The sequence below is a fragment of the Glarea lozoyensis genome (genome assembly GCF_000409485.1).
Source record: "Glarea lozoyensis ATCC 20868 chromosome Unknown GLAREA12, whole genome shotgun sequence".
NCBI classification, from domain to species: domain Eukaryota; kingdom Fungi; phylum Ascomycota; class Leotiomycetes; order Helotiales; family Helotiaceae; genus Glarea; species Glarea lozoyensis.
Window position 1 is genome coordinate 140,850 of NW_007360986.1, and position 22,134 is coordinate 162,983.

Genomic DNA, 22,134 nt, shown 5'->3' on the forward strand with positions numbered 1-22,134 from the left:
AGTTTGGTTTGTTCCTCGAATCTGATGGGTACTTTGGTGACAAAACCCTAAATTTCTAGCTTCTGGTGATATTCGAAATGTTGCTGAGACCATTGCAAACATCCCTAGCTGCTACTATCAATCTGTCCAAGTCACAATGAACGATAGGGATATTGACATCGTGGCACGTAACGCCATAATGATTCTTATTGCGTTCGTTGTGGATGATATCGACAAAGCTATAGACAGTATTATACATGTTTGGTACTCGGCTCTCATTCGTGAATCTGACTTCAACATTCTCCAACAGTTGATTCGCCCACTCATCGAAGACACTTGCTGCAAGATCAGGAGCAAAGGACCACAGGCCCTCTTAAGCAAGACTTGGACGTTTGGAGAGCGCTCTCTGAGACTCGTGTTGGAAAAGTCGGCATGGGACAAGCTCCTATCCTTCATGGATATTCCTGCAGGTCTGACTTTACAACAAGCTGACCGAGTTCGCACTGCCGTTACTCTTGCTGAGTCCAGGAAGGATTATATTGATCGGCATATGCTTTTCCAATCTCCTTCACACCGAGTAGCAATGAAGCGATTTCGAAAAGACGGGCTCTTGCTACCATTTGGAGCTCTACGCGATGAATTTCGTTTCCCAAACCCGTCAGTACATGAATCAAAACCGAATTCATTAGCTGATCTAACCAATCATAGAACCTTCTTTCAGACTGCAGATTCCTGGCAGATGAAGGACAATGCTGATCCTCTCAATGGATGGCACGCGAAGGAAGTCAGAGAACATCCAAGTGGGCTAGCGACGGCTGACATATACGGCAAGCTCTTCTATCATATCCGCGCAGTGCTTCGGGATTTTGTTAATCGCATGTCGGATTTGTCAGTATCTTTCCAATTGTTTCAGGTAGATGCTTCTGATCTTCCCAATCGTCTTAAGCATGGCTCGTTTAGCAGAATTGAGGTAAGTAGATGATAACCTCCTGGCCGTTTCTTCGGACTTCCGAGCTCTGGCCTGAGTTGATGCATTTTATGCAGGTCTCTAATATTGCGGATGGCGGTTATCTCGGAATCCATCGCACAGTCGCCCTACTCGGTCCTCTGCTTCAATCGCCTAGCATTAACCCACACGCAACCCTTATTACTCTCTTTATGAACGTTGTCGATGAAAACATCTCTGATCAAGATCAAATTGCCGATACTACCCCGCTTAGCCCAACCACCAAACGACTTTTAAAATACCTCCCTTTTCATGGAATGCCGAGTAAAAATATCTATGACCCTAGAATCATCAAATTCAATTTGGCCAGGAGCATTGTAGCAAACTATGACTACATTTTTGATAGGTATGTGATGACCAAGCAGAATATGACCTATCTCTGTTACTATATAGATGAATGTTAATTGCATTTCAAGATTCGTCAAAAACGCCGAGCTCTCCAAATTCGAACCGCTCATAGGATTTGCCATGAAAGAAAAGAACACGATCGTCGAGAAATGGCCCTTTAGATTGAAACTTCAGCCTGGTCAACCCGGAGCCCAAGAAGAGTTCGACCGACTGCTCAGTGGAGGGGTATCAGGAAAAGAGATTTATTTGGAGTGGAAAAGAACTAGGATGTGACTAGCTGAGCATCGTCGACCAAGAGAATGTCGAAACGATGACGACGATGAGCATGGAAAAAATGGATCGAAGTGGAAAGCCTTCGATCTGTGGCCTGGGCTGGGTTATCTTTGCCTTGAAAGAACTGAAACGCGTGAATTTGGACGTTGTGGCGTTGAAAGAACGACAAGAAAAAACCTAAAAAAAAAAGAAATTGACCAAATGAGTAGTTGGAGCACCATTTCTCACCCCTGAATTTTACGCACATCCAATCAACAATCCTTCTCTCAGACTGACGTATCAAAATTTGATAATCAAGAAAGTTTTCCCTACACAAAATCATGCTATTGACGTACTAAGTCCTGAAGTGTAGAAGTATATTGTATATTCATCCACGACAGATTCTCGTTAACTATTAGTACCCACTAGCCCTAATCCCCAATCCCAAGCGAACCCCTTTCTTCCCGCTCAACACCTCAAAGGCAAGCCCATCACCCATCTACCTACTGCTGCTTCTCCATATCCGCCAACGAAATATCTGAGTTCGGCCAAAAATGCGACAAATCGCCCACGGGCAACTTAAGCGTCATCCTCATCTCCGCCGCCATCATCACAACCGTGATATAATACCCGAGGAGCGCCACAATGAAAAATATCGCCGCTCCAGTCTATGTTCATTAGCCTTCCCCTTCCTCTCCCTTAAACATACAAGATAATCTGCTTACCTTCTGCAGCGTCATAGCCATCCCATAGTCCCCCGTACTAACCTTCCAATACGCGCCTCCAATCACAAAACTACTAATAAACGCAAAGAAAAAAATACTTGCGAAAATCGTGTTTGTCTTGAGCGTGAAAATGAAAGTAGTGAACAGCCAGAATCCCCACACCATCAAGTACAGCGCGATTGCCGCGTTAAACGCTTTCGAGGCGGCCCCTTCGGCCGCGGAACCGGTGGTGGAATAGGACTGTGCGATCATCCACGAGGGCGTCTGCAGGATCGCGAAGGAGAGCCAGTACACGGCGAACATGCCCATTATCATCATGGAGAGGAAGTTGCCCATTATCCATTCGAAGATCATGGCGGTCAAAAGGAGGATGGGGCCGGTGAACCAGAATATGCCGCTGGGAAGTATTAGTATAATCTGACAATAAAATGGGGTTGGAGTCGGCATGGACGTACGCTACGCCGACGAGGGTGGTGGCCCCTCCCCAGCCCATGAGGACCATTGCGTATGTTAGGGAGGCGATTACGAATCTAGACTCCAAATCAACTCCTCTGTTCTGTCTTTTGCACTGGATATTCCTACCCCATCAACCCAAGCGGCGTCGGATTAGCAAAGCGTCTCCTCGCATCACCGACGGTGTTTGTTTTGGGCGTTAGATACAACTACTTTAATTAGTTCCGTATCAAATATCAACGAAGCTAGGAATAGGAATTTAAATGAGGATAAGAATAGGAATTAAAGTAGGGAATTGCATTGCAAGAGATAGAGAAAGGATTACCTTCTCAAACAACTCCGGCGAAATGGTCATCGCCCCAGCAGACTTAACGTGCGAAATCGGGTTAATGCCATCTTCAAACGCTTCTTCGTGGGCGGTTGCTCTTTTGGAGGGGATGCTGTTTGAGGAAGACATTTCTTCTTAAATACTCTATTCAATTTCAAATTTCAACTTGCTAAAAAACTTAAAGAACAAACTCTCTTTCAAAGGAGGATCGACAATCTAAACATCCCATACCCATCCTCTTAAATCAGCTTCAACCATCCCATGCAGTTGGTTCCTCGCAAGGATCAAACACCCTTGTCAGACTTCCCCGCATCCCAATACGACTCCAGGTTTCTCGCTTGCTGTTCAGGCACCCTGTACCGAGTCGCCAACCCCGGATCTGGCGCTTTGTGGTTCGAATTTGGTGGAGAGGACGTGATATCGTGTCCCACATGGCTTGTGTGATGTGGGGAATATGGGTGCGATCGTGAGGTCTTTGGAGGACATTGGAATCGTATTGTGGGGTTGTGAGTTTGAATCGATAATGTAATGCTGATGTTGGAAACTCTCGCAAACGCAGCGAATAAAACGCAGTTGGTTCGACGAATGAGGTGAGAGGAGTATGTGCAATGCCAGAGGGTGCATGGGTGTTGGGATGACAGATATATTACCGTGCATTCTGCATTACGGATTGAGGTTTTTGTGTTACCCTCGGATACTGGATTGATGTGGTGATGCAGGGGAGCTTATCTGGTTGTCGAATGATGGGGGGTGTTGTGGTGTTGGAAGATGCTGGGCCTGTAAGAGGTAGGGTATGGTGTTGTGCGATCGAATGATGTTCTTGGATCCTGGTTGTTGTTAATTAGTTTTGGGAAGTGCCAAGTCAGAAGCTCTTACTTTCTGCTTTGCCGTTTATTAGTCGCTTACTTGCTTCGACCACCTTTTGTTCCAACTCATCAACTCCAGCTTGTTTAATAATCGCAGACCTCTATAGATTCTAAAGGTGTACCTGATGATACGCAATCGACCTCATCCTGCGGGATCTCGCTGGCACCAAAGCAAAACGTCCTCCAAGTCGGACTCGGTATAGTGTATGGCACTCTTTCTGTTGGCGATCCATAATCCAGCTCATAAGTCTCTGTGGCAGACAGGTACTTTATTTTCTCCACTGGCGGTATGTCTTCCTGCTCCCAAGTCGTTGTAATATATAATTTCTCCGGTTTCTTCTTTTCTGATATATAATCGTGCTCCGAATCTGTAAGAATATATGGATTTTCCAGGTCTTCCCTTTCCAGCATGTAATCGTCCTTCGAAGTTGTTGCAACTTCTTCTCTCTCGGTACTCAAAAGATCCTCAACCTGACTCAATTCCAGTGTTTCTTTGGCGAGTATGGCCTCTTGTTCCCTCTGCCAGAGCAACGCTCGTAGATGAAGATCTGTCTCGCCATGTCGAAACCGTGCAAGAAATTTCTCAGTACTTTCGTCTAGATCAACGCAATCATCCTTCTTGGCTGGATCATTGTCGGGATTCTACAACCACCAGTCAGCTCAGTGTTTTCTAAAATGAAACCAAGCGCGTACATTGAACTCGAATTTTGCAGCGAAGGCCAGAACAGAAGATGCCAGAATAGAAACAGTATTATCAAATACCTTGTCTTTTCCAGCGAAATGACTTTCGATCCTCCTTCCTTGCTTTGACGCTAGCGCTCTACGAAGCTGATTCTCCTTCCTGAGTTTCTCATATCTCTCCAGCTTCAAGGCTTCTCGGTACGCCTTCCGATCTGCCTGGTTCGCCGCGAAAGCCGCTCTGTATCTGATTTGCTCATCCTGTGGCATCAACATGCGGGTTCGATGTTCGAGAAAGTTGGTTTTTGGCCGTCCTAGTAGAGTTCCCCAGGGTGAATTGGTGAAAAACGCGGTTTTTGGTGGTAGAGGAGGAAATGAAGCAGGGCCGAAGTCGGGATCGATGACGGTTTTCTGTTTATTCCGTCGTTGTCGCGTCTTGATGTTGTTAGCAAGTGATGAAGTGGGAATTGTACATCCAGCTTCTTTCAATAGATCGATACTTCGTCGTCTCCCAGAATACATATTTTTGAAAGAGTATTTGGAATTAACGTACCCTATTTCTGGTGGTTGCATCCATCTTTGGTTTGCGAGAGACATTTACTTAGTTAAATCAAAAGATCGAAAGGTGAGATCGACAAGGTGAAATTGAGACGGCTTCAAACAAAAACATCGATTCAGTAACGGGATATGTCACGTGACTCGGCTACCTTCCATAAAGGCTCGGCGGTGTATCTTTTTCAGAATAATAAATAAGAAATTAAGTGTAAAGTATTTATTTAATACTTAGTTAGTATTACTTTAAAAATCTAGATATAGTCGAAATTAAGGTTACTACGTTTAAATATTTATATATATTTAGCTTCTGTAGTCTTCGATTTACGCCTAATTTTCTTTTTTATATATTAAGTTAAGTATACTCTATTCTTGTATTTATATACCTAAATAGTATCTTATAAGTTTCGATATTTTAATAGCGAGTATAAAGAAGAGTAATAGGTAGGAACTAGGTAACAGATTTCATTAAGTTATTAAGGGGTTCGCTTACGATCTAAAGCGCTACCTAGGTAGTAAGTATTTATAATAAGTCGATAAAGCTTGCCTACGGCAAGTAAAGGAGTAACTGGCGTGTTAGTTGATGTAGGGTCTTTAAGAGGTAGTAGTTAGTATTGTGGGCTCGAAGGGTGATTCTTGCTTACTGTCAACAGACTCTTGGGGTTTTAACATAATTCTGACTATTATTGCTAATTAGTTCTACTTATAAATACATACATTTGAATACTTTTACTTGCTAACTATTTATTTGTCTGTTGTTACCATTTCTCGCCGTCATCTCAGCAACGTGTCCGTCTCTTAAGTTAATAATCTCCGAAATCACCGACACAAAAATTGATACACGAGTATACTGCGCCAAAAATTCCGATTCTGTCCTGCGTAAAGATACTAATTACCCCAAGAATGTGTCCCCTCAATACGAAGTGTATTGGCTGATGGTAGTCACCTCGGCGGCTCCTCGTCTTCTCACTTGACGTTGCTTGTGGCCTCGACCCTTTCAGTTTCCGCCTAAGCAGCAACTTGATTCATTTGACGACGTACTACTTTGCGTTCAGCATTGACTTTGCGCTGCCACAGAAGAGCTCGTAAGTGTAGATCCGACTCGCCGTGTCGAAATTCTGCGAGGTACCTTTCAACGCTCGTGGTAGGGTCTGGTTGGTCATCATCATTCTCTGAGTCATGGTTTGAATCCTATTTCCAATTTAGTTTGTTACTTTGCACACAGTAAAGTAAACATACAACTGTTTCAATTTTCACTTTTGCGGGCGGCAAGGCAGAAGACGAGGAGGGGTTCGAGAGCGCAACGTCGGTTCTTCGTTTGTTGCCAGGATACTCATCTCCCTCCCATTTTCTTTTTTGGAAACCCTCTGCATTACGTGCCTTTCCAAATTCAGTGGCCAGTTTTTGCTGTTCGAGCTTCTCCTTTTTCTTCATTTCTCTGGCAGCCTTTCGTTCGGCCTTGTTCGCCCGAAAAGCCTTCGCGTATTTACTCTGCTCTTCCTTCGGCATGAGCCTAAGTGTACGGGAGGTGACGTGATTGTTTTTTGGCGGACCTTGTGGTGGTCCCCAGGGTTGAGCTGCGGAAGAAGTTATTTTTGGCGGGAGAGGAGGGAATGATTGAGGGCCGAAGTCAGGGTAGAATTCTTAAACTCTGTTCGCACCACACTTTAGAAGAGAGTATGTTAGCAAATATGAACCATGAATATCCACTTTATTCGAGCTAGCGAGAGATATCGTGACAAAATTTCCACAGATGCTGGGCTTTCCACGAGACCCGGGCAGAGTAGAAGTGTTATACCATTCTTCCTTTTCGGGATTTCCCCATCTGGAAGACCGAGTCTGTGTTGGATGCAGGGAATTTTAGGATTTCAAATGAAGAAAGCTGAGGGCAACTGTGAGGGAAACGAGAAGATGTACCGCGGCAGGTGATTTCTCAAAAGTATATCACGTGATCAGCCTCCTTCCGTCGAGGAAGGCGACGGAGGGAGTCTGAATTTAGATAACGTGGCACAACTTAGGTAACAATGTTGCAGGAATAAATCATGATTTTAAACTATGAGAATGATGTCAAAGATCCAATATATAGTGTTGATTGATATCTGGCCAGGAAGTTTGAAATTCAAAGCACACAAGCGATAAGTGAATTCACTGGGTACCCTAAAGTAGGACCTCTATTTAATCATCAATTTGCCCTACTTGAGGAGAGTCTATTGTTTTGCGATCGATGCTGCTGCGATTTCAATCTTTCAGGGTTATTTAAAGACCCTCATTACCCTCCGATCTGAGCCCGTTTGAAATAATTACTGCGTTTTTGGTGAGTTGTTCCAACCTTGCAAAGTGCCTGCTACTTGTTTGGTGTCCTATGAGTTAAGGAGACCCCTAGTGGCAGCACGCGTGACAAGAAAACAACATACTGCTTTCATGATAGCTGTTTCGCTTTAGCGAGAAGTACAATCACAATGGGTTACACTCAATTCCAATCGTTTCCCAGTAGTCTATCAAGTGTCCGTAACTGCTACATTTCTCCAGAGTTATTTCCTTGTCATCTACATGTTCCTTAATTCAACCTCAGACAGTTTTGACGTTGAATTATTCTCCCGCTTTCTAGTCTTACCATTCATCATCAGAGACACTGTTCTGAATACATACTTCCGATATGCATTCAGTTCTGATCATTTTTGGCGTCCTAATCATCCTCAATCTCACCACCGCATCTCCACTGCTACCAATCGATGGTCTCGATCTTCCATGGCCTGTCGCACCACTCAGAAGTTCTTACCACGTCACCCCTGAATCCGAACCCATCTCTCTGGAAGAGGACGTTCATACGAAGATTGAAGAGTTCCGCGCTACCCACGGTACCGCCAATTTTAATGATGCCGCTCCCAACATAAGAACTGAAAAGCCTAAGCGCGACAAAGTAAGTTCACATCTAGCTCATCAAGTACCGGTTGAGCTTTAACTAACAAGTATAGATCAAACCGGGTCTTTGCTGTTTAGATATCCCACATCGTAATTGGCCGAACGCTTACTACGCGTGTGGGGTAACAGCAAGAAATGAACTCGCCCAGAAAGCCACAGTGTCAATTCCAGGTCATTCATGTGTCCGTGGGGTATGTTATGACCTAGCTGACATTGGCTTTGTAACGACGTTAGATTTTCCCAATCTCGCTCATTTCTTATCTAACAAATTATACTAGAATGAATACCCAGTTGAGCCTCCCGGTGAACACTTGGCTTCGCACGTCCATGACATTCAACAGATGTGTACATACACAAATTCTGATGACCTACTTCTTTCTTGCGGACAGCAGTTGGATACAAATGGTTATAACGTGATTTTGAGAGGTGGTGGCCAGAGGTGTCCAGAGGGGAAAGACCCTCGCCTAGAGACATGTGCTTCGGCTTCATATTGGAACCCCCCGCCCCGGTTGGGGGCTTGGCCTTTGCCCGAGGAATTCGAGTACCGCAAAATTGAGAACTACAAGCCTCCACCCCCAGAACCACCAATTAATCAAGAACTATCAATTGGTCTAGCACCACCCGCCAATGGGGAATATCTGGGGGAGGAAATAGAATAGAAATCGAAAACAATCATAGCTCTTGCAACACAGTTTATATTTAAAACTTTCCAGCAGATTTCAATTTAGGACCTTAAATATGTAAAACTGAGTTATCTCTTAAGATACCTAGTGAAATCAACAGCGCGCAATTTTTCATTTGCCAAAGACTCGTCATTATGTTAGGGTAAACAAATCTGCGGGCGGATATTTCTCCAACAGTTGGCAAACAGTCTACATAAAGTTTTACAAGCTCAGAAGCGTTCGGATTCTGATCTACCATAGGTATTCTATTTTTGGTCCAAATATTAGCATTTTGGTAATTGGACAAACGGGACACGGGGAAGAATTGAAGGTAATACTAAATATCAGACTTTTGCCCAGGAGAGAAACAACCCTCTTCGAATATCCGTTCCGGGGAAGACTTTTTCGATCCGAGGGACATTGAGTCTGAACTTGGACTGAGAAGTACTTTTGGATCAAATGTGAATCTGTTATTAGATTAGCGAGAACAATGCTTATTCAAGACTAGACACGTGCAGCCAGTCTCAAAGGAGGTCCCTCTGTCAGATGGGATATACTTTTAAGACTGAGTAGGCTAGATTAGATACATATAAGTAGGTTGTAAAAGCAATGTTCAGGCGATGCTGCTGGAAACAGAAGAACTCACAGGAATCTTTCAGACGTTGTTAACAGAAACAAATTGTTAGTCGCAAGTCGCCATTTGGTCAACGTCAATTGTATTTCGCATGCACTGGCTGATTTATGGGAAACAACAGTGAATATATTGAACGGGTGATCGTTGCAGGATAGTTCTAGTTTCTACCCAATTACTACAGTCTATTCACAAGAAACTCTACAGTTCAAAGTCACTAGGGAGATTTTAACTTTTGACAACTCTACATATCTATTCGAATATTACGTTTGCATATTTCTCCAGTGGGCTACTGACACGCATTTTGGCGAGGCTCCCTTGAGTTTAACTCAATGAAGAAACAGAAGTAGTAGGCTATGGTATTTTTTGAGCAAATTCCCGATAAATTCTTCTTGTAGAAAGACTTCGACTATTTCTATTAGCCTTAATTGGAATATCCTCGCAAAGTTCACTAAAACTTTAATAAAGCTCTGGCCTCCTCCCTTTACCACTCTCAACCCTCCACTTCTACATTTACTTCATTTCAGAAACAGAAACATAAGCTATCAATTCTCACTACTTACCTCATCATCGATCAACTACGAGCAATATGCTTCTCTTCAATGTGATCTTCGCCGTTGTCGGCTTCCTCACTGTGTGTGGCGCCATGCCAACAATTGGCTACGAGGATCAAGATTTACCGTATCCGCTTGTTGAAGATGAATCCTCAGACGGTCTCTCTCCTGACATCGAAGCTGCTCCTTTCGAGACTGATAGTGAGTCTAAAGGCGCAGAAAAGGCTGAAAGAGATTTTACTCGACGTAATAAAGTAAGTAGAGATTCCCATGATCTAAAAAGAAGTAACACTATTTTTGGATTAATCCAATGCTTCATAGGTAAAACCACCTCTGTGCCTGAAGGACATTGATAATCCTGACTGGCAAGACACTATGAGGGTTTGCGCAGAGAAAGCAGCCTACGAGTTATCACAAAACAAGACTATTAAAGTCCCGGCAAGAAAGTGTGTTCAAGGGGCATGCTTTGACGAGGCAAGAATCTACATTTGTAACGACGTAAGTTCTGTTTTATTTCAAAATTCCTGTTTGACCCACGATCATTGACGTGACTTAGAATGAATACGATATTGAACCAGCTGGAGAATATTTGGCGACTTATGCCAATGACATGGTCGACGAATGCACGCATAAAAAGTTTCCGCTTTGGTTCCCCTCCATAACCGCCGGTCAAGCATTCGATACTGACAATTACAATGTCGTTGTACGAAAGGCTGATCCACTCGAATGTCCTCGGCCTGGTAATACCTGCAAACAAGATTCTTATCCCGGACATCCTAAAACTTAATATCTTGTTAACGCCGACATGTTGTGGATCCTAATTTTCGTCTGGGTCCACGGAAGTTACTTTACGTGTCGAGATGATCATTGCGCTTAGCTTTTAGTTTTATCAATTTATGATTCTTGATCATGCTACTTTACTTGTGTCTTTAATGATCGTCATGATGTGATAAAATCGTAAAATTTGAAATTTGAGAAGTGAAACTGGCATTTAAATCAACTGAACACCTGAGTAGAGTAATTTTTCTCAGGCTGTCGTAGTTGTTTTTACTTAGTTTAATAACATTAGTAAAGACACCCGCCCATCATTATAATTGGTGGATTGCAGTTATAAGACAGCGCATTGTTGGTTGTCAGACTCCTTAGTTAAGGAAAAGTGTTGTCTACTTATGCGACCAAGAAAATCTTTGTAGCTGATCATTGTGGTATTGCACCCAACGCGCAAATATTCTATCCTTACTAAAGCAAATTCTAAAAATACTACCGTGTGTTTATTCTACGTTGGGGTAACTACTTTGACTCAAGGTGTTTGCTTCCATTGAGTAGGCTTCCACTATTTTCAATCTCGAGTTCACGCGGAATCATGGCTAGTTGAACAGACGCGCTGCAGTAACCGAGTTGTCTCCATGTAAATTTTGAGAAAGACAAAGAGGTTGTCAATCCAAGGCGACATCTTAACCAAAGATAGTGTTCTCAAAAATCTGAGGTTTTCCATAAGAAGTAAGAGTAGTGCTGCAATGAGGGATTTTGCCACTACCTTTATTGAAACTCCTAAAGACAATTTCCCCTTGATTACCCGATTGTATTTCACCTTTATACCCAAACGGTCTAAGAGCGCAGGGCCATTAGCTAGAATATTTTAGCAAGTGTTTGCAGCCGATATGAAGACTTCCGCGGAACTATCACAAGGATAATCTAATCATATTTCCCCTTTAGGCTTTCTGTTAGGTTACCAAATTGATTGAGCAATGGCTTGTCATATCATTCACTATAAGTAATGGCCCGCGGTATAACCACTCGTAACTTACATTATGTGTTAATCGACAAAGTCGCTACCTATGAAGCTAGCCATCCGTTGACGTTCATTGACATTAGATGCATCCTACGTGATAGCTTATCGACCTAAGCGAAAGAGGTTGATACCAATGTAACAGCTAACAACAATATATAATCTCGGTAAATAGTTCAATATGCTCTAATCAGTAATCGTTCGCTTGTTGTGTTAGCTGAATAACTCAACTCGTTTTTCTCGGATCACCTTTCTTTAGTGATCATCTATATTTTACTCTTATTTTTGAACACAAATTACCGGAGTACTTCAGAGCTTTGCCCGCTACATTTTTCTCATATAGCAGAATATAAGCCCGTCATGTACCTTCTCACCATTATTTTCCGCAGTCTAGTTGCGATTGCTGTCTCTGCAGCCATACCGACCGTCGAAAATACCGATTTACCATGGCCACTCGTACCACCCCAAGGTCTCTACGAAGCAAAAGCCGACATTGTGGCCGCATCTCCAGGAGAAGCATTTGATACTACCTCATTTGGCATACGTCAAGAACATGATGCCGAGTACGCAAAACGCGGAGCCCCCGGGATTGGGGGACACAAAATTCTCCACAGCAATGTATGCATTTTCCCTCACACTGTCACACACTGCAAATTGGCAATACAATTTTTTAATGACATGCAACATAAACAGACTCTCTGCTGTAAAGACATTGAAAACCGCGGGTGGAATTATGCATGGAATGGTTGTGCTTTAGAGAACTCGTTGTTGATAATAGGGATGAAAGAGTTCTATGTACCACCAGAAAGCTGCATCGCTGCATCATGCTATGATGAGTCAGAAATTTTATTATGCAATGATGTAAGTTTCCTCTCTATTTCAATTTTGGCACCCATCTGTTAATTGTATATAGAACTCGGTTCAAGTTACTATAGAAAGTTCAAGAATAGGACTTCACATCTCTTCTATCCTGGGGGCGTGTACCGAGTATAACGATAAGGGACATTTCTCTTGTGGCCAGGAGTTTAACCCTACCGCAAATTACAATGTCATCGTCAGACGGCTAGATTCAAAGTTCATCTGCAAACCACCAGAGGGGTATAAGCCTTCCAGTTCTGAGAGTTGTAAAGATCATTCCCGCCCATCGACTAAAGGATGATGTCTTTGATAGGGGGATCAGTCTTCGCAATTGCATCGCCAAGTTATTGATCTTTGTCATCTTTACTTTTCACAAGACCTAATTTCAAATTACTTCTGATACTACACGGTCACTTTGTTAATGATGAATATCATATCTCCCAGATTCTCCTCCTGGTGGCTCGAAAGTGTGAAATATAAAGCGAACGATGGTTAAACTAAAGCGATATATAATTCTATCGAAGATTTTAATAAAATAGCTTATCACCTAAACGTTGCTTTTTCAACCACAACAACGAAGCAAGATAACTCACGTACATCAATTCTGTTCCCTCAACGCTTTTGTTCGCACCGAGTTAGTTGTGCCCCATTGCATACCACTTTTAGAAAGATTTCCTGGGCCATTTCTATCTTCCCTCGACTACACTTTACATATCTAGTTAAGCTTTATTAGTGGATCTTAGCTGCCATTTATCTATGATTTCTTGAAAACAATTGCCGCTTGAAACCCCGCTTTTCGCTTGAATGGCGACTTTCCATGCAAGCAATACTTTACCGAGCTATAATGATTGCGGACTGCTCATTATGATGGTGGCTCGAAGCGAGCGAGAGATACCTCGTAGTTTATAATTTGTAACTTCTTTTCCGCAATTGGCAACACTTTGCCTACCTCGTAGACTATACAAGTTCTCTTACTTGCCACGCCTTCCACATTTCACCCTTCTTGACAACCTTAATCACTCCTGTCATCACGTTAGAGAAATTAGCATACGACGTCTTTTACCTTACATTATCACCTAAACTGGCGTAAAAGCTTGACCAAATAAAGGAAAACATGCTTTTCGTCGCCATAATCTACGCAACTCTATGGATTTGCTCTACCGACGCTGGGACCATCCCAACAATTCAAGTCGACGACTTGCCATGGCCACTCGTTTCGTCCGAGAACGACTACCAGCTCCTTTCGGACAGCAATCCAGCTCCAGAGGGTGACAATGTTGGAACCACTGTAGCTCGCACTAATCATGGTTTTACTACTCTTGACAATGTAAATCCCAAGCTTGAACAAGATATTTCTCGGCGTGGTGATCAATATACAGTATGCCCATGACAAGAAAGATTGATTTGAAAGTTTTCTGACATCGAACAGAAATACTGCTGTAAGGACACAGGGTGGTCTTGGAAAGAAACTAAGTGGATGTGCGGGCACTATGCAGCCAGCGTAACGAAAGAGATCCCGATCATTGGGCACACGTGTAACCGCGTGGCATGCTATGATGAAGCAGAGATAATAGTTTGTAACGACGTCAGTCCGAAGCATCAAACTACGACCATTTCTATCAGTGCTTACATGGACTAGGAACTATTTGCGGTCCGGCCTACTGCTGCGGATATATCCGATCGCATTGAAAGTATCCAGAAACAATGCAGCTTCACAAAGAAAGATGGTACTCATGTCTCATGCGGTCAGGAATTTGATCCTCACAAGAAGTATAATGTTATTCTAAGGCTTGGAGATAAAAACAGTTGTAAGACTAAAACGAAGCAGAACCCATGTCAGGCAGATGCTCTCTGGAATTTTGAAGCTCTGCATGGGGGTTCCTAAGTCGACGGTTCTGGAGAGTTCTAGCTGATAACTCTCCGTATAGTCATTCAAGTCAACAGGACAGTAGTAGTAGGACGGCTACATTCCGGGAACCAAACATGATTAGAAGAATAGTAATTCTCATGATCTTTCTCGAAGCATGATTTCAACTATGGAGGAATATTTAGAAGCCGCCTTTTTTATGATATTATAAAAGTTTTGAAAGAATCTGTTGACATAAAATCACTTCTACTCTTTTTTCGCCTTAGTTCCACCTATTCCCGTATATATACCTCGTACGAGCTCTGCTCACTTACTCTCCTTCAGACATTTCAATACATCACTTTCTCCCTCTATTGCTCACTCTACTACTTCCCTTCCACGAAGGTCATAGAATCCCTTTATTCATTCTCTTGCTCCTCATGAGAAAATTGCTGTTATCCTATCATTGTGTTTCTGAATAGCACACAATTTCGCTGGCCATTTAAAGACAGTAATTCTTCACTGAAAGGGAATGTCTTAGACCAACAAAAAAACATAAATAACCAATATCAAAGGTTCGACGACTTGAATGATTCTTCGTTATAAAATCTTACTATAATCTGCAATCACGTTTGTGGACCAAGCTCACTTTCTAAAAGATGCTTTAATTCCTGCTCATAGCTGCCGTCAACGAACCAAAAGATAGGAGAGACTATCTGCACAAAACCTCCTGCTTTCAAATATGCGTACTCATGACTCTCATGTTCCCTTCTTATTCTCTTTGTTTATCGTTCTTATTCACATTAATTTCTCCGATAGATGACAGCCCATCAATAATATCTCCAGCAAAAGTTGCCATCATGTAAGATGAGAAGGAGATGTAAAGCACGCTACCAAGAGTGAGTTTATGAGAATGAATATAGACAGCTATGGCCACTCACTTCATAAGGACCCATGTCGTCAGCAAAGCATACACATCGGCTTTGCCGACATACTTGAATCCCGAGAACGCTTCTCTCATTACTAAAACCTTAAAGTAAGCTGCAATTCCAAACAATTATACATATCTCGACTTACAATAAAGCATACTCTTAGTCAAAGTCACGGTCCCGGCAACTAATCCAACTACACAGGCCTTACCCCCCATCTTCCCGCTTACACCCTTCCCCTCTTTCCTGCTCTTTCTTACAATCGCGTAATACCACAAATACAGCACCACCTCAGTGACATTGACAACTCCCTGAGCAGCCGTCCACCCTTCGCCCTCGAGCCAAGCCTGTTCACCATAGACGCCGTCAACGGCGGCATATGTACCAACTTGGGTCCAAATTGGATCATGCCATTTATGACCTGGAAGTGTGTGGGGTCTGAGAGCGATGTAAAGCGTGTCCCAAATCGTGAAGGGGAATGTGAATGCTGTCCAAAGCAGAACTGGAAGCCGAGGAGTATGAGACCACACCATTTTACTAATACCAATAAGACTAATAATCACAGACCGTGAGTAAAGATGGTATTGATCGGTGGAGGGTAGTGCAAAAAGTTCAATTTAAATTTGCTGGAATGGTCTGCTGTGGACGGGTGCGGAGATTGACAGCCACAATTAACGTACAGAGCTCGGTAATTGTTGGTGACCGGTTGGCTACAGTCATCCTTCAAGGTGCATGCCCATGTCATTTGATCCCCGATCCAACCTTCACTTACGTACTATAGCCGAGCACTGTTGTTAACCCATCACACATCATCCCGGAGCTCCTTATAACGAGTATGATAGAAGAACCACGGTTGAGACTTGAATGCATTCCCGTGTGAGGTCAGTTACCAAATGATTTTGTCCGGGACTCGCCGAGCCAAATGGTCTAGACGCTTATTAAAGATTGCAGCTGGTGATGCAAAACCCCACATATTTCCAAAAACTTTGATAAAGATTCAGGCTGCTATAGCGGATGCTTAGTCTTCCTCCGTATGAGACGTTTGGAACGCAAGCAGAAGTGTGTTAAGAACGATTCTGGAACCTAGGCTATCTAGTTGAAATTTTACCCATTCCTCGGTGCTAGAAGGTTGATCCAGCAGAGCAAGAAACTCCATAACTAAATCTCAAACCCGCCATAATGCAACGGCTTGCATCTAATACATTTAGACAACATAATTGCAGCTGTTACAGCTCTGCAAGAGCTACGTGTATAATTGCAAGCATCTGCACACCCGACGTGAAGGTGATGACCCTATAACAGCCTGAAATTATGGGGTACAAAGAACAATGCCCACAACGACATCATCGAGTTGAGGACTGTGATTAGGGAAACTGCAAGTGATGTTTGATTCGTGAACAGTTGATATGGTGTGACAGGTATGTGCAGTACTTTGAGATTTCAAAGAGTAAGGAACATATAAATCCGACGAATCCTAGCATTAAGGGATCGACAATATGTCAGGGCGACCGCTTACATATCGAGACGGCAGGACGCAATGCAATGAGTATCGGAATTTTAGATGTAATGTTAATGGCGTTGCCGGTGAGATCCATTCTCTTCATTCCTTCTGAGAGTGTAAACTGAGACGACTTGACTCGTAAGAGCAGAAACAGAAGCACGATTGAGGTGATGCCGAAGGGCAGGGTAACCAACAACACTCATCGCCAACTATACCTCTTCATTATGCTCCCACCGATGAGTGGTTCGAGAAATGTCCAAAATGAGTATACGGTAGAAATCACTGCAATGAATTGTCTCTTGCTCTTAGAAGTGCGGGATCTGAGACAGTGGCATTGGCAATCAAGTTGATATCACCACTCCTAGCTCCCTTTGTTGCACGGCCTACTATCAACATAGCACCGCTGTTAGATCCCCAGCAATTCGGACTACCCACTGTAAAGATGCAGACAATGGACATTGCTCACCACCTTCGACCGAAAATGCTGGCTAGTTGGCCTAAAAGATGCTGAACAGCTGCAGTAGGCAAGATGGGTCATACCCTGGCTGAGTGAAATGAAAAACTGACCTAGTTAAAAATAACAAGTTGTTGAACCAGATATAATTTTGGCCAACATCTAAAGATGCTACAAACGTAGGCATGGAAGTTGCAACAAAAGTATTTCCAGGGCAGCTAGTTGCACTGGTCATGTATAAAGCACAAAGAACGTTCCAGAATCTCACCCTCTGTGAGGTTTTGGTTCGACATAATTTGAATCTGGATTAAAAGCAATTAATGTAAAGTTCCGGGCTGTGACAGTACTTTCAGCCCACTCCATAAAACTGCATAGTCAGCATAGATTTATGAGAGCCACGACATGCCTTCCAAATATGGGCTCCATGCATGTCTGCGGTGTGTGGACGACCAGGACGTCATACTTCCAGTTATACAATACACCTAGGGGTTCTATGTGAAGTTATTTTGGCATTCCTGTGAGCAAAATCTGGATGAAGTACTGTCGCTTAATATTGGCACGTTGTAATTGAATATGGAATCACGCTTACAATGCCTCCATCTTGCCGCCACAAAGTTGAGTTCACAAGAAAACGGTTGTTCGTCACTCACCATATCAGAGCCTGAAATCATTTGAATTGGTTTAGGATTGTAAGTATTGTTGGGGAAACTTTTAAAGTGAATTGAGCACTATTGTTCCTAAAGTAGTAGAGTTCAATGTTAGCTTCAGCAGATTACTCAACATTTGTAATTTGACATACATTATTCGACATGGGTAAACGTTTTCGCGCAGACAAAAATTGATATTTTATGTTACTCTTAGAATTTCCGTGAAAGTGAAATGAGATGAGACATCCGGTAGAGCGCTCAACCAAAGGCATGACCATTGGTAACAAACAAGCTTAGCCCCAGGCATGTTTGGCGTTCTGCTTTCTGGGCTGAAAAGAGGGTGCTCGAGGATCATCCTGAGTAAGGAAAATGATGTCCGGGATCTTGCACATGGGACGTATAACTTGTTCCCTCTTGAACATGTGAGTAATGTATTTTCGGACTTTTTTCTGTGACTTAGGTTTACAGAGATTGAACTGCCATGGTGTAATGTGGTATTTATTACATTTACTACACAATTCACCCCCTTCGTCGTTCTATATTACGAGAGTAAGTCTTCTAAGATTTTGAAACCCATCCGTTATCTGGTCTTCAAAGAGCTGTGACCATCTCGCGACGATATACTCAGCATGGAAAGGAAAGTTAGGTTTGCACCACGAAATGTTCCCTATGGCAATAGACTGGACTTTATCAAGATTATTTTCAGGATTCCCGCATAATCTTTTGAGCAAAGACAAAGATTCATGAGGACTAAGATTCAAATACTTTGTGTATTTAACATCATTCTCTACTCCACATCGAATGAAAGGTCCAATGTACCTTGGATCCAATGCCAGAGTGTCCAATTCGAAATTGAAGTAAATAATAGGTACTGACAACTTACGTCCTCTACGGTTTATCACAACCCATTGAAATTGGCCAATGGATAGAGGTGAAGTACCTTCCAGTATGCGACCGTAGTGAAGCAAAGTGGTTTCTCGAGATTTCGGGCTCAAACTCAGGGAGGCTGGCTTGCAGTAGTTAAGATAATCGACCAAAACAAGCCAATCATCGTTTAGCTCCATAGGATTCCATTGATTGTCATTAAAAGAAAACATCTGGTACATTCGTAGCGTTATCGTCTGTGGGGTGAAACTTTCTTGCCAAATTATGTCCTCAATTTCGGTGGGGAAGAGGGAGGTGATAATCGAGCTTACAGATTTCGAATGGAATGGCATTTCTGCCTTTGAGTTGGTTACAGGTTGCCCTTCTGAGATCATTATGTGTTCTTTGGCAATTATCGAGGATAGAATACAACTTTTTACTTTGTTTGACTGTTTCGAATTCTCATTTTTATGTCTATTACATTTCATTGTTCTACATTTAAAAACATTTACCTTAAACCTAAACAGATTTAATCTTTTTTTACATGCGAAAAACAATTTTAACTACTAAACTAAAAACAACTTTCATAATAATAAAACTCTGCCTCCTGTAAGTGGGTAAAAACAGCACTAACTTATTTTCAACTAATGAAAACATTTTTATCAGAATCACCCGTACCCGTACCCGTACATATCAGAAATCGAATGCGGTTTCTGAAAAATCATGACTAATTTTCTTTTAACTTAATTATTATAGGCCAGGAAAGAAAGATACCCATGTTGAGCAAGTGATCAACCACTAAAGAACAACTCCAGAGTCGTTATCCTTGAATGAGGACTTTTTACCATGCTTTGTCAGGTGAAGTCAAACAATCAGAAGTCTCTTTGCGAAATTCATTAGAAGAAATTCCACGTAGATTGTCAGTTCTCCAACCTATATTATATAGGGTTTTCGTCTTTGAAGACGTACTTTATGATGTTTGCCAGTCCTTGTAAGTCCCCTTTAACGGTGCCAGATTTCTCTCTCTCCACATAACCTTCTGTATAGCCTCCGTCAAAATCAATAATCCATGCGTCCCCACTCAACTCTGCGAAGCCTTCATAATCCATAACTTCATCTCCACTACGTGCCACTACGTGCAATCAATACGTTGTCTGGCTTTGCGTCACCCCAAACGATGCCAGCTTGATGGAGAAGTGCCAATGTTTCCGTGAGCTGATCAGCCCATTTTTGTTTGAGACAATTCGGCGTATTGGCGTGCGCAGCACACGACAGAGTTGTAAACTCGCAGTCGATATATGTGAGCAAAATGCCCATAACTCGCTGTAGTTCGTCTTCAATAATCGCAACACTTGGTGAAGGACTTAAAGCTTGAGATGCATTTTTGATGTTCAATAGAACCTCCTCAGGACGATATACGGGCCAACTGGTGTGGAGAGTGGATCGATTGACTTCTGCGCCAGGTGAAGAGAAGCCTGGGACTTTGAGTTTTATTATCGGAGTCAGAGTTTCATTAATGGCATGAAGGTCGTAATGAGAAGTCTCGGCATTGTAGTATTCGCTGAGACTCATTTTCTGTAGTTCGGGTTCTGGTGCCGGAGCAAGCTTTTGGAATAAAGGGGAACAGCATTTCAGAGCCCAATCGTAGAAATCTTCGTCAACGAAAACTGGAGTTTCCTCAACTTCCTCATCTTTGCCTGGGAAGTTCTCTCTCCTTTCTGCATTGATGAAGCGCAGATATTCTTCTGTGATTCTGGCGGATCCCTCCAGATTTTCGGGTTTTATGTGGATATAGAAGCGTTTGTTGTAACGACGAACCTCAAGATATGAGTTTTCGTCATCTTGACTGAAGCCTATCTCACTCACGACATAATGCTCCAACGATGAGGTTTCTTTGTCGTCCATAGTGAGTACCGGGTGAAATTCACACCAATTATGGATGTGGAATCTAGTCTACAAAATAAGCATCTTGGTGCTTTAGGCAGTAGCCTAGGGTATTTCGCAACCTGTAGAACTCACGTGACAGTCTTTACCCGATATTATTGGCCACTATTTCGTTTTGGTAGTAGGAGGACAAGCTATTCTAGGTAGGCTGCAAATGCCGAAACTATATCTCCTAGACGAATTTGATACAGAAAAATACCTTTGGGTCATCACGTACCTTGGAAGTTCTTTTAGATCCAAGTCACATCATTGTGATTTACGTCTTGCAGGGATTAGCGTTCTATATATAAACTTTGAAAACAAAAGATTCTAGTTTGCTTGATCGTTTTGATTTGTGAAAGACGTTCTCACTAAGCTTGTTGACTTCGCAAGATCTTAAGTATTATTATCGACAAGAACTAGCTTCTCTTTCTTGTCCACTTTCGGACAGATTCAGATGCCCCTATTGATTAAGCGAGAAGCCAATAGGTACGATCTCAAAATTTAACTAGATCTAGTAGAAGCAATGACACACTTCGTTCTACTGTGACTCTAGGGGTTTTACCATATCACCGTTCTATATTAATTGTATAAAAGCATGCCCGTAGGGAGAATAATGTCTATATTAAGAAGTAATCCGAAGCCCAAATTTACTTCTCCTAACTCTCGTCTACTTAATAGGCACATTTATCTGCTTAAAATTATAATTTTGAAATACGTTATCTTTAAATGTATAAAGTTATGAACAAAGAGCATACCTCTCGAAAGAGGTCTATGTCAGTATTTTGATGAGGGACTGTTTAGCTACGCCGCCTTCTTCAGGTCAGTCGACAGACTGTTTCTCGACAAGTATCTTAGTAGCTTTTATTAGACCTATTAGAATAAAAATTTAGGAAAAATATTTCAACCATCAAGTTTTAGATACCGCAGTCTTCGTGCATGTGTGTTGATTAAACTGTGACAATGAGAACTCGCTAAATGTAAGACGAGGGAACCTATCGCACTTTCCTTGTTAGATTATGACACTTCACTTGCAGTTCATGATTATTAGCTCAGCCTTAACTATGATTCCTTAAGTGATTGATAATTCACTTGCCCACCACAGCCTCAAGCGCCAGCCCCTCGTCTGGGGAGCTATAAATACGGTAAAGGCCTCTCATCTTCAGCACAACTGACAACTGCCAGCTGCCAGACGTGTTTACCTTATCGCCCTGACCCTGAAGCAAACCTGGCGAGATGATGCAAAAGTGTAACAGTGACGCTGAAGATATATGGGAGCACCTCTCTGAATCAAATATAGTGACAGAGTCTGGTAAGTGCAATTCCCAGATAAATCGGATCAAAGGCAAGTCGTATGCTTACAAAAG

General features: G+C 42.5%; 10 protein-coding genes across 10 annotated transcripts; 5 read left to right on the plus strand and 5 right to left on the minus strand.

Annotated features, from left to right (window-relative positions):
* Positions 1–136: 136 nt before the first annotated feature.
* GLAREA_10506 (uncharacterized protein) lies at positions 137–1,606 on the plus strand (the record flags this gene model as incomplete). Its single annotated transcript, XM_008079607.1, has 4 exons — positions 137–636; positions 688–949; positions 1,024–1,331; positions 1,402–1,606. 4 exons carry the CDS (start codon positions 137–139, stop codon positions 1,604–1,606), a joined length of 1,275 nt encoding a protein of 424 aa, XP_008077798.1.
* A 482-nt stretch (positions 1,607–2,088) lies between these two features.
* GLAREA_10507 (uncharacterized protein) lies at positions 2,089–3,220 on the minus strand (the record flags this gene model as incomplete). The annotated part of the gene is made up of 5 exons (XM_008079608.1): positions 2,089–2,253; positions 2,311–2,707; positions 2,766–2,840; positions 2,893–2,972; positions 3,089–3,220. 5 exons carry the CDS (start codon positions 3,218–3,220, stop codon positions 2,089–2,091), a joined length of 849 nt encoding a protein of 282 aa, XP_008077799.1.
* A 555-nt stretch (positions 3,221–3,775) lies between these two features.
* On the minus strand, positions 3,776–5,212 carry GLAREA_10508 (uncharacterized protein; the record flags this gene model as incomplete). Its single annotated transcript, XM_008079609.1, has 5 exons — positions 3,776–3,918; positions 3,968–4,030; positions 4,080–4,599; positions 4,651–5,070; positions 5,189–5,212. 5 exons carry the CDS (start codon positions 5,210–5,212, stop codon positions 3,776–3,778), a joined length of 1,170 nt encoding a protein of 389 aa, XP_008077800.1.
* A 983-nt stretch (positions 5,213–6,195) lies between these two features.
* Positions 6,196–6,696, minus strand: GLAREA_10509 (uncharacterized protein; the record flags this gene model as incomplete). Its single annotated transcript, XM_008079610.1, has 2 exons — positions 6,196–6,378; positions 6,427–6,696. The coding sequence occupies 2 exons, from the start codon at positions 6,694–6,696 to the stop codon at positions 6,196–6,198; spliced, it is 453 nt and encodes a 150-aa protein (XP_008077801.1).
* A 1,147-nt stretch (positions 6,697–7,843) lies between these two features.
* Positions 7,844–8,768, plus strand: GLAREA_10510 (uncharacterized protein; the record flags this gene model as incomplete). The annotated part of the gene is made up of 3 exons (XM_008079611.1): positions 7,844–8,107; positions 8,163–8,300; positions 8,388–8,768. 3 exons carry the CDS (start codon positions 7,844–7,846, stop codon positions 8,766–8,768), a joined length of 783 nt encoding a protein of 260 aa, XP_008077802.1.
* Positions 8,769–9,991: 1,223 nt separating this feature from the next.
* GLAREA_10511 (uncharacterized protein) lies at positions 9,992–10,743 on the plus strand (the record flags this gene model as incomplete). Its single annotated transcript, XM_008079612.1, has 3 exons — positions 9,992–10,210; positions 10,278–10,454; positions 10,513–10,743. The coding sequence occupies 3 exons, from the start codon at positions 9,992–9,994 to the stop codon at positions 10,741–10,743; spliced, it is 627 nt and encodes a 208-aa protein (XP_008077803.1).
* A 1,362-nt stretch (positions 10,744–12,105) lies between these two features.
* On the plus strand, positions 12,106–12,904 carry GLAREA_10512 (uncharacterized protein; the record flags this gene model as incomplete). Its single annotated transcript, XM_008079613.1, has 2 exons — positions 12,106–12,606; positions 12,659–12,904. 2 exons carry the CDS (start codon positions 12,106–12,108, stop codon positions 12,902–12,904), a joined length of 747 nt encoding a protein of 248 aa, XP_008077804.1.
* An 813-nt stretch (positions 12,905–13,717) lies between these two features.
* Positions 13,718–14,488, plus strand: GLAREA_10513 (uncharacterized protein; the record flags this gene model as incomplete). Its single annotated transcript, XM_008079614.1, has 3 exons — positions 13,718–13,981; positions 14,033–14,188; positions 14,243–14,488. 3 exons carry the CDS (start codon positions 13,718–13,720, stop codon positions 14,486–14,488), a joined length of 666 nt encoding a protein of 221 aa, XP_008077805.1.
* A 733-nt stretch (positions 14,489–15,221) lies between these two features.
* GLAREA_10514 (uncharacterized protein) lies at positions 15,222–16,123 on the minus strand (the record flags this gene model as incomplete). The annotated part of the gene is made up of 4 exons (XM_008079615.1): positions 15,222–15,339; positions 15,391–15,472; positions 15,527–15,930; positions 16,059–16,123. The coding sequence occupies 4 exons, from the start codon at positions 16,121–16,123 to the stop codon at positions 15,222–15,224; spliced, it is 669 nt and encodes a 222-aa protein (XP_008077806.1).
* Positions 16,124–19,966: 3,843 nt separating this feature from the next.
* GLAREA_10515 (uncharacterized protein) lies at positions 19,967–20,749 on the minus strand (the record flags this gene model as incomplete). The annotated part of the gene is made up of 1 exon (XM_008079616.1): positions 19,967–20,749. The coding sequence occupies one exon, from the start codon at positions 20,747–20,749 to the stop codon at positions 19,967–19,969; it is 783 nt and encodes a 260-aa protein (XP_008077807.1).
* Between the last annotated feature and the right edge of the window lie 1,385 nt (positions 20,750–22,134).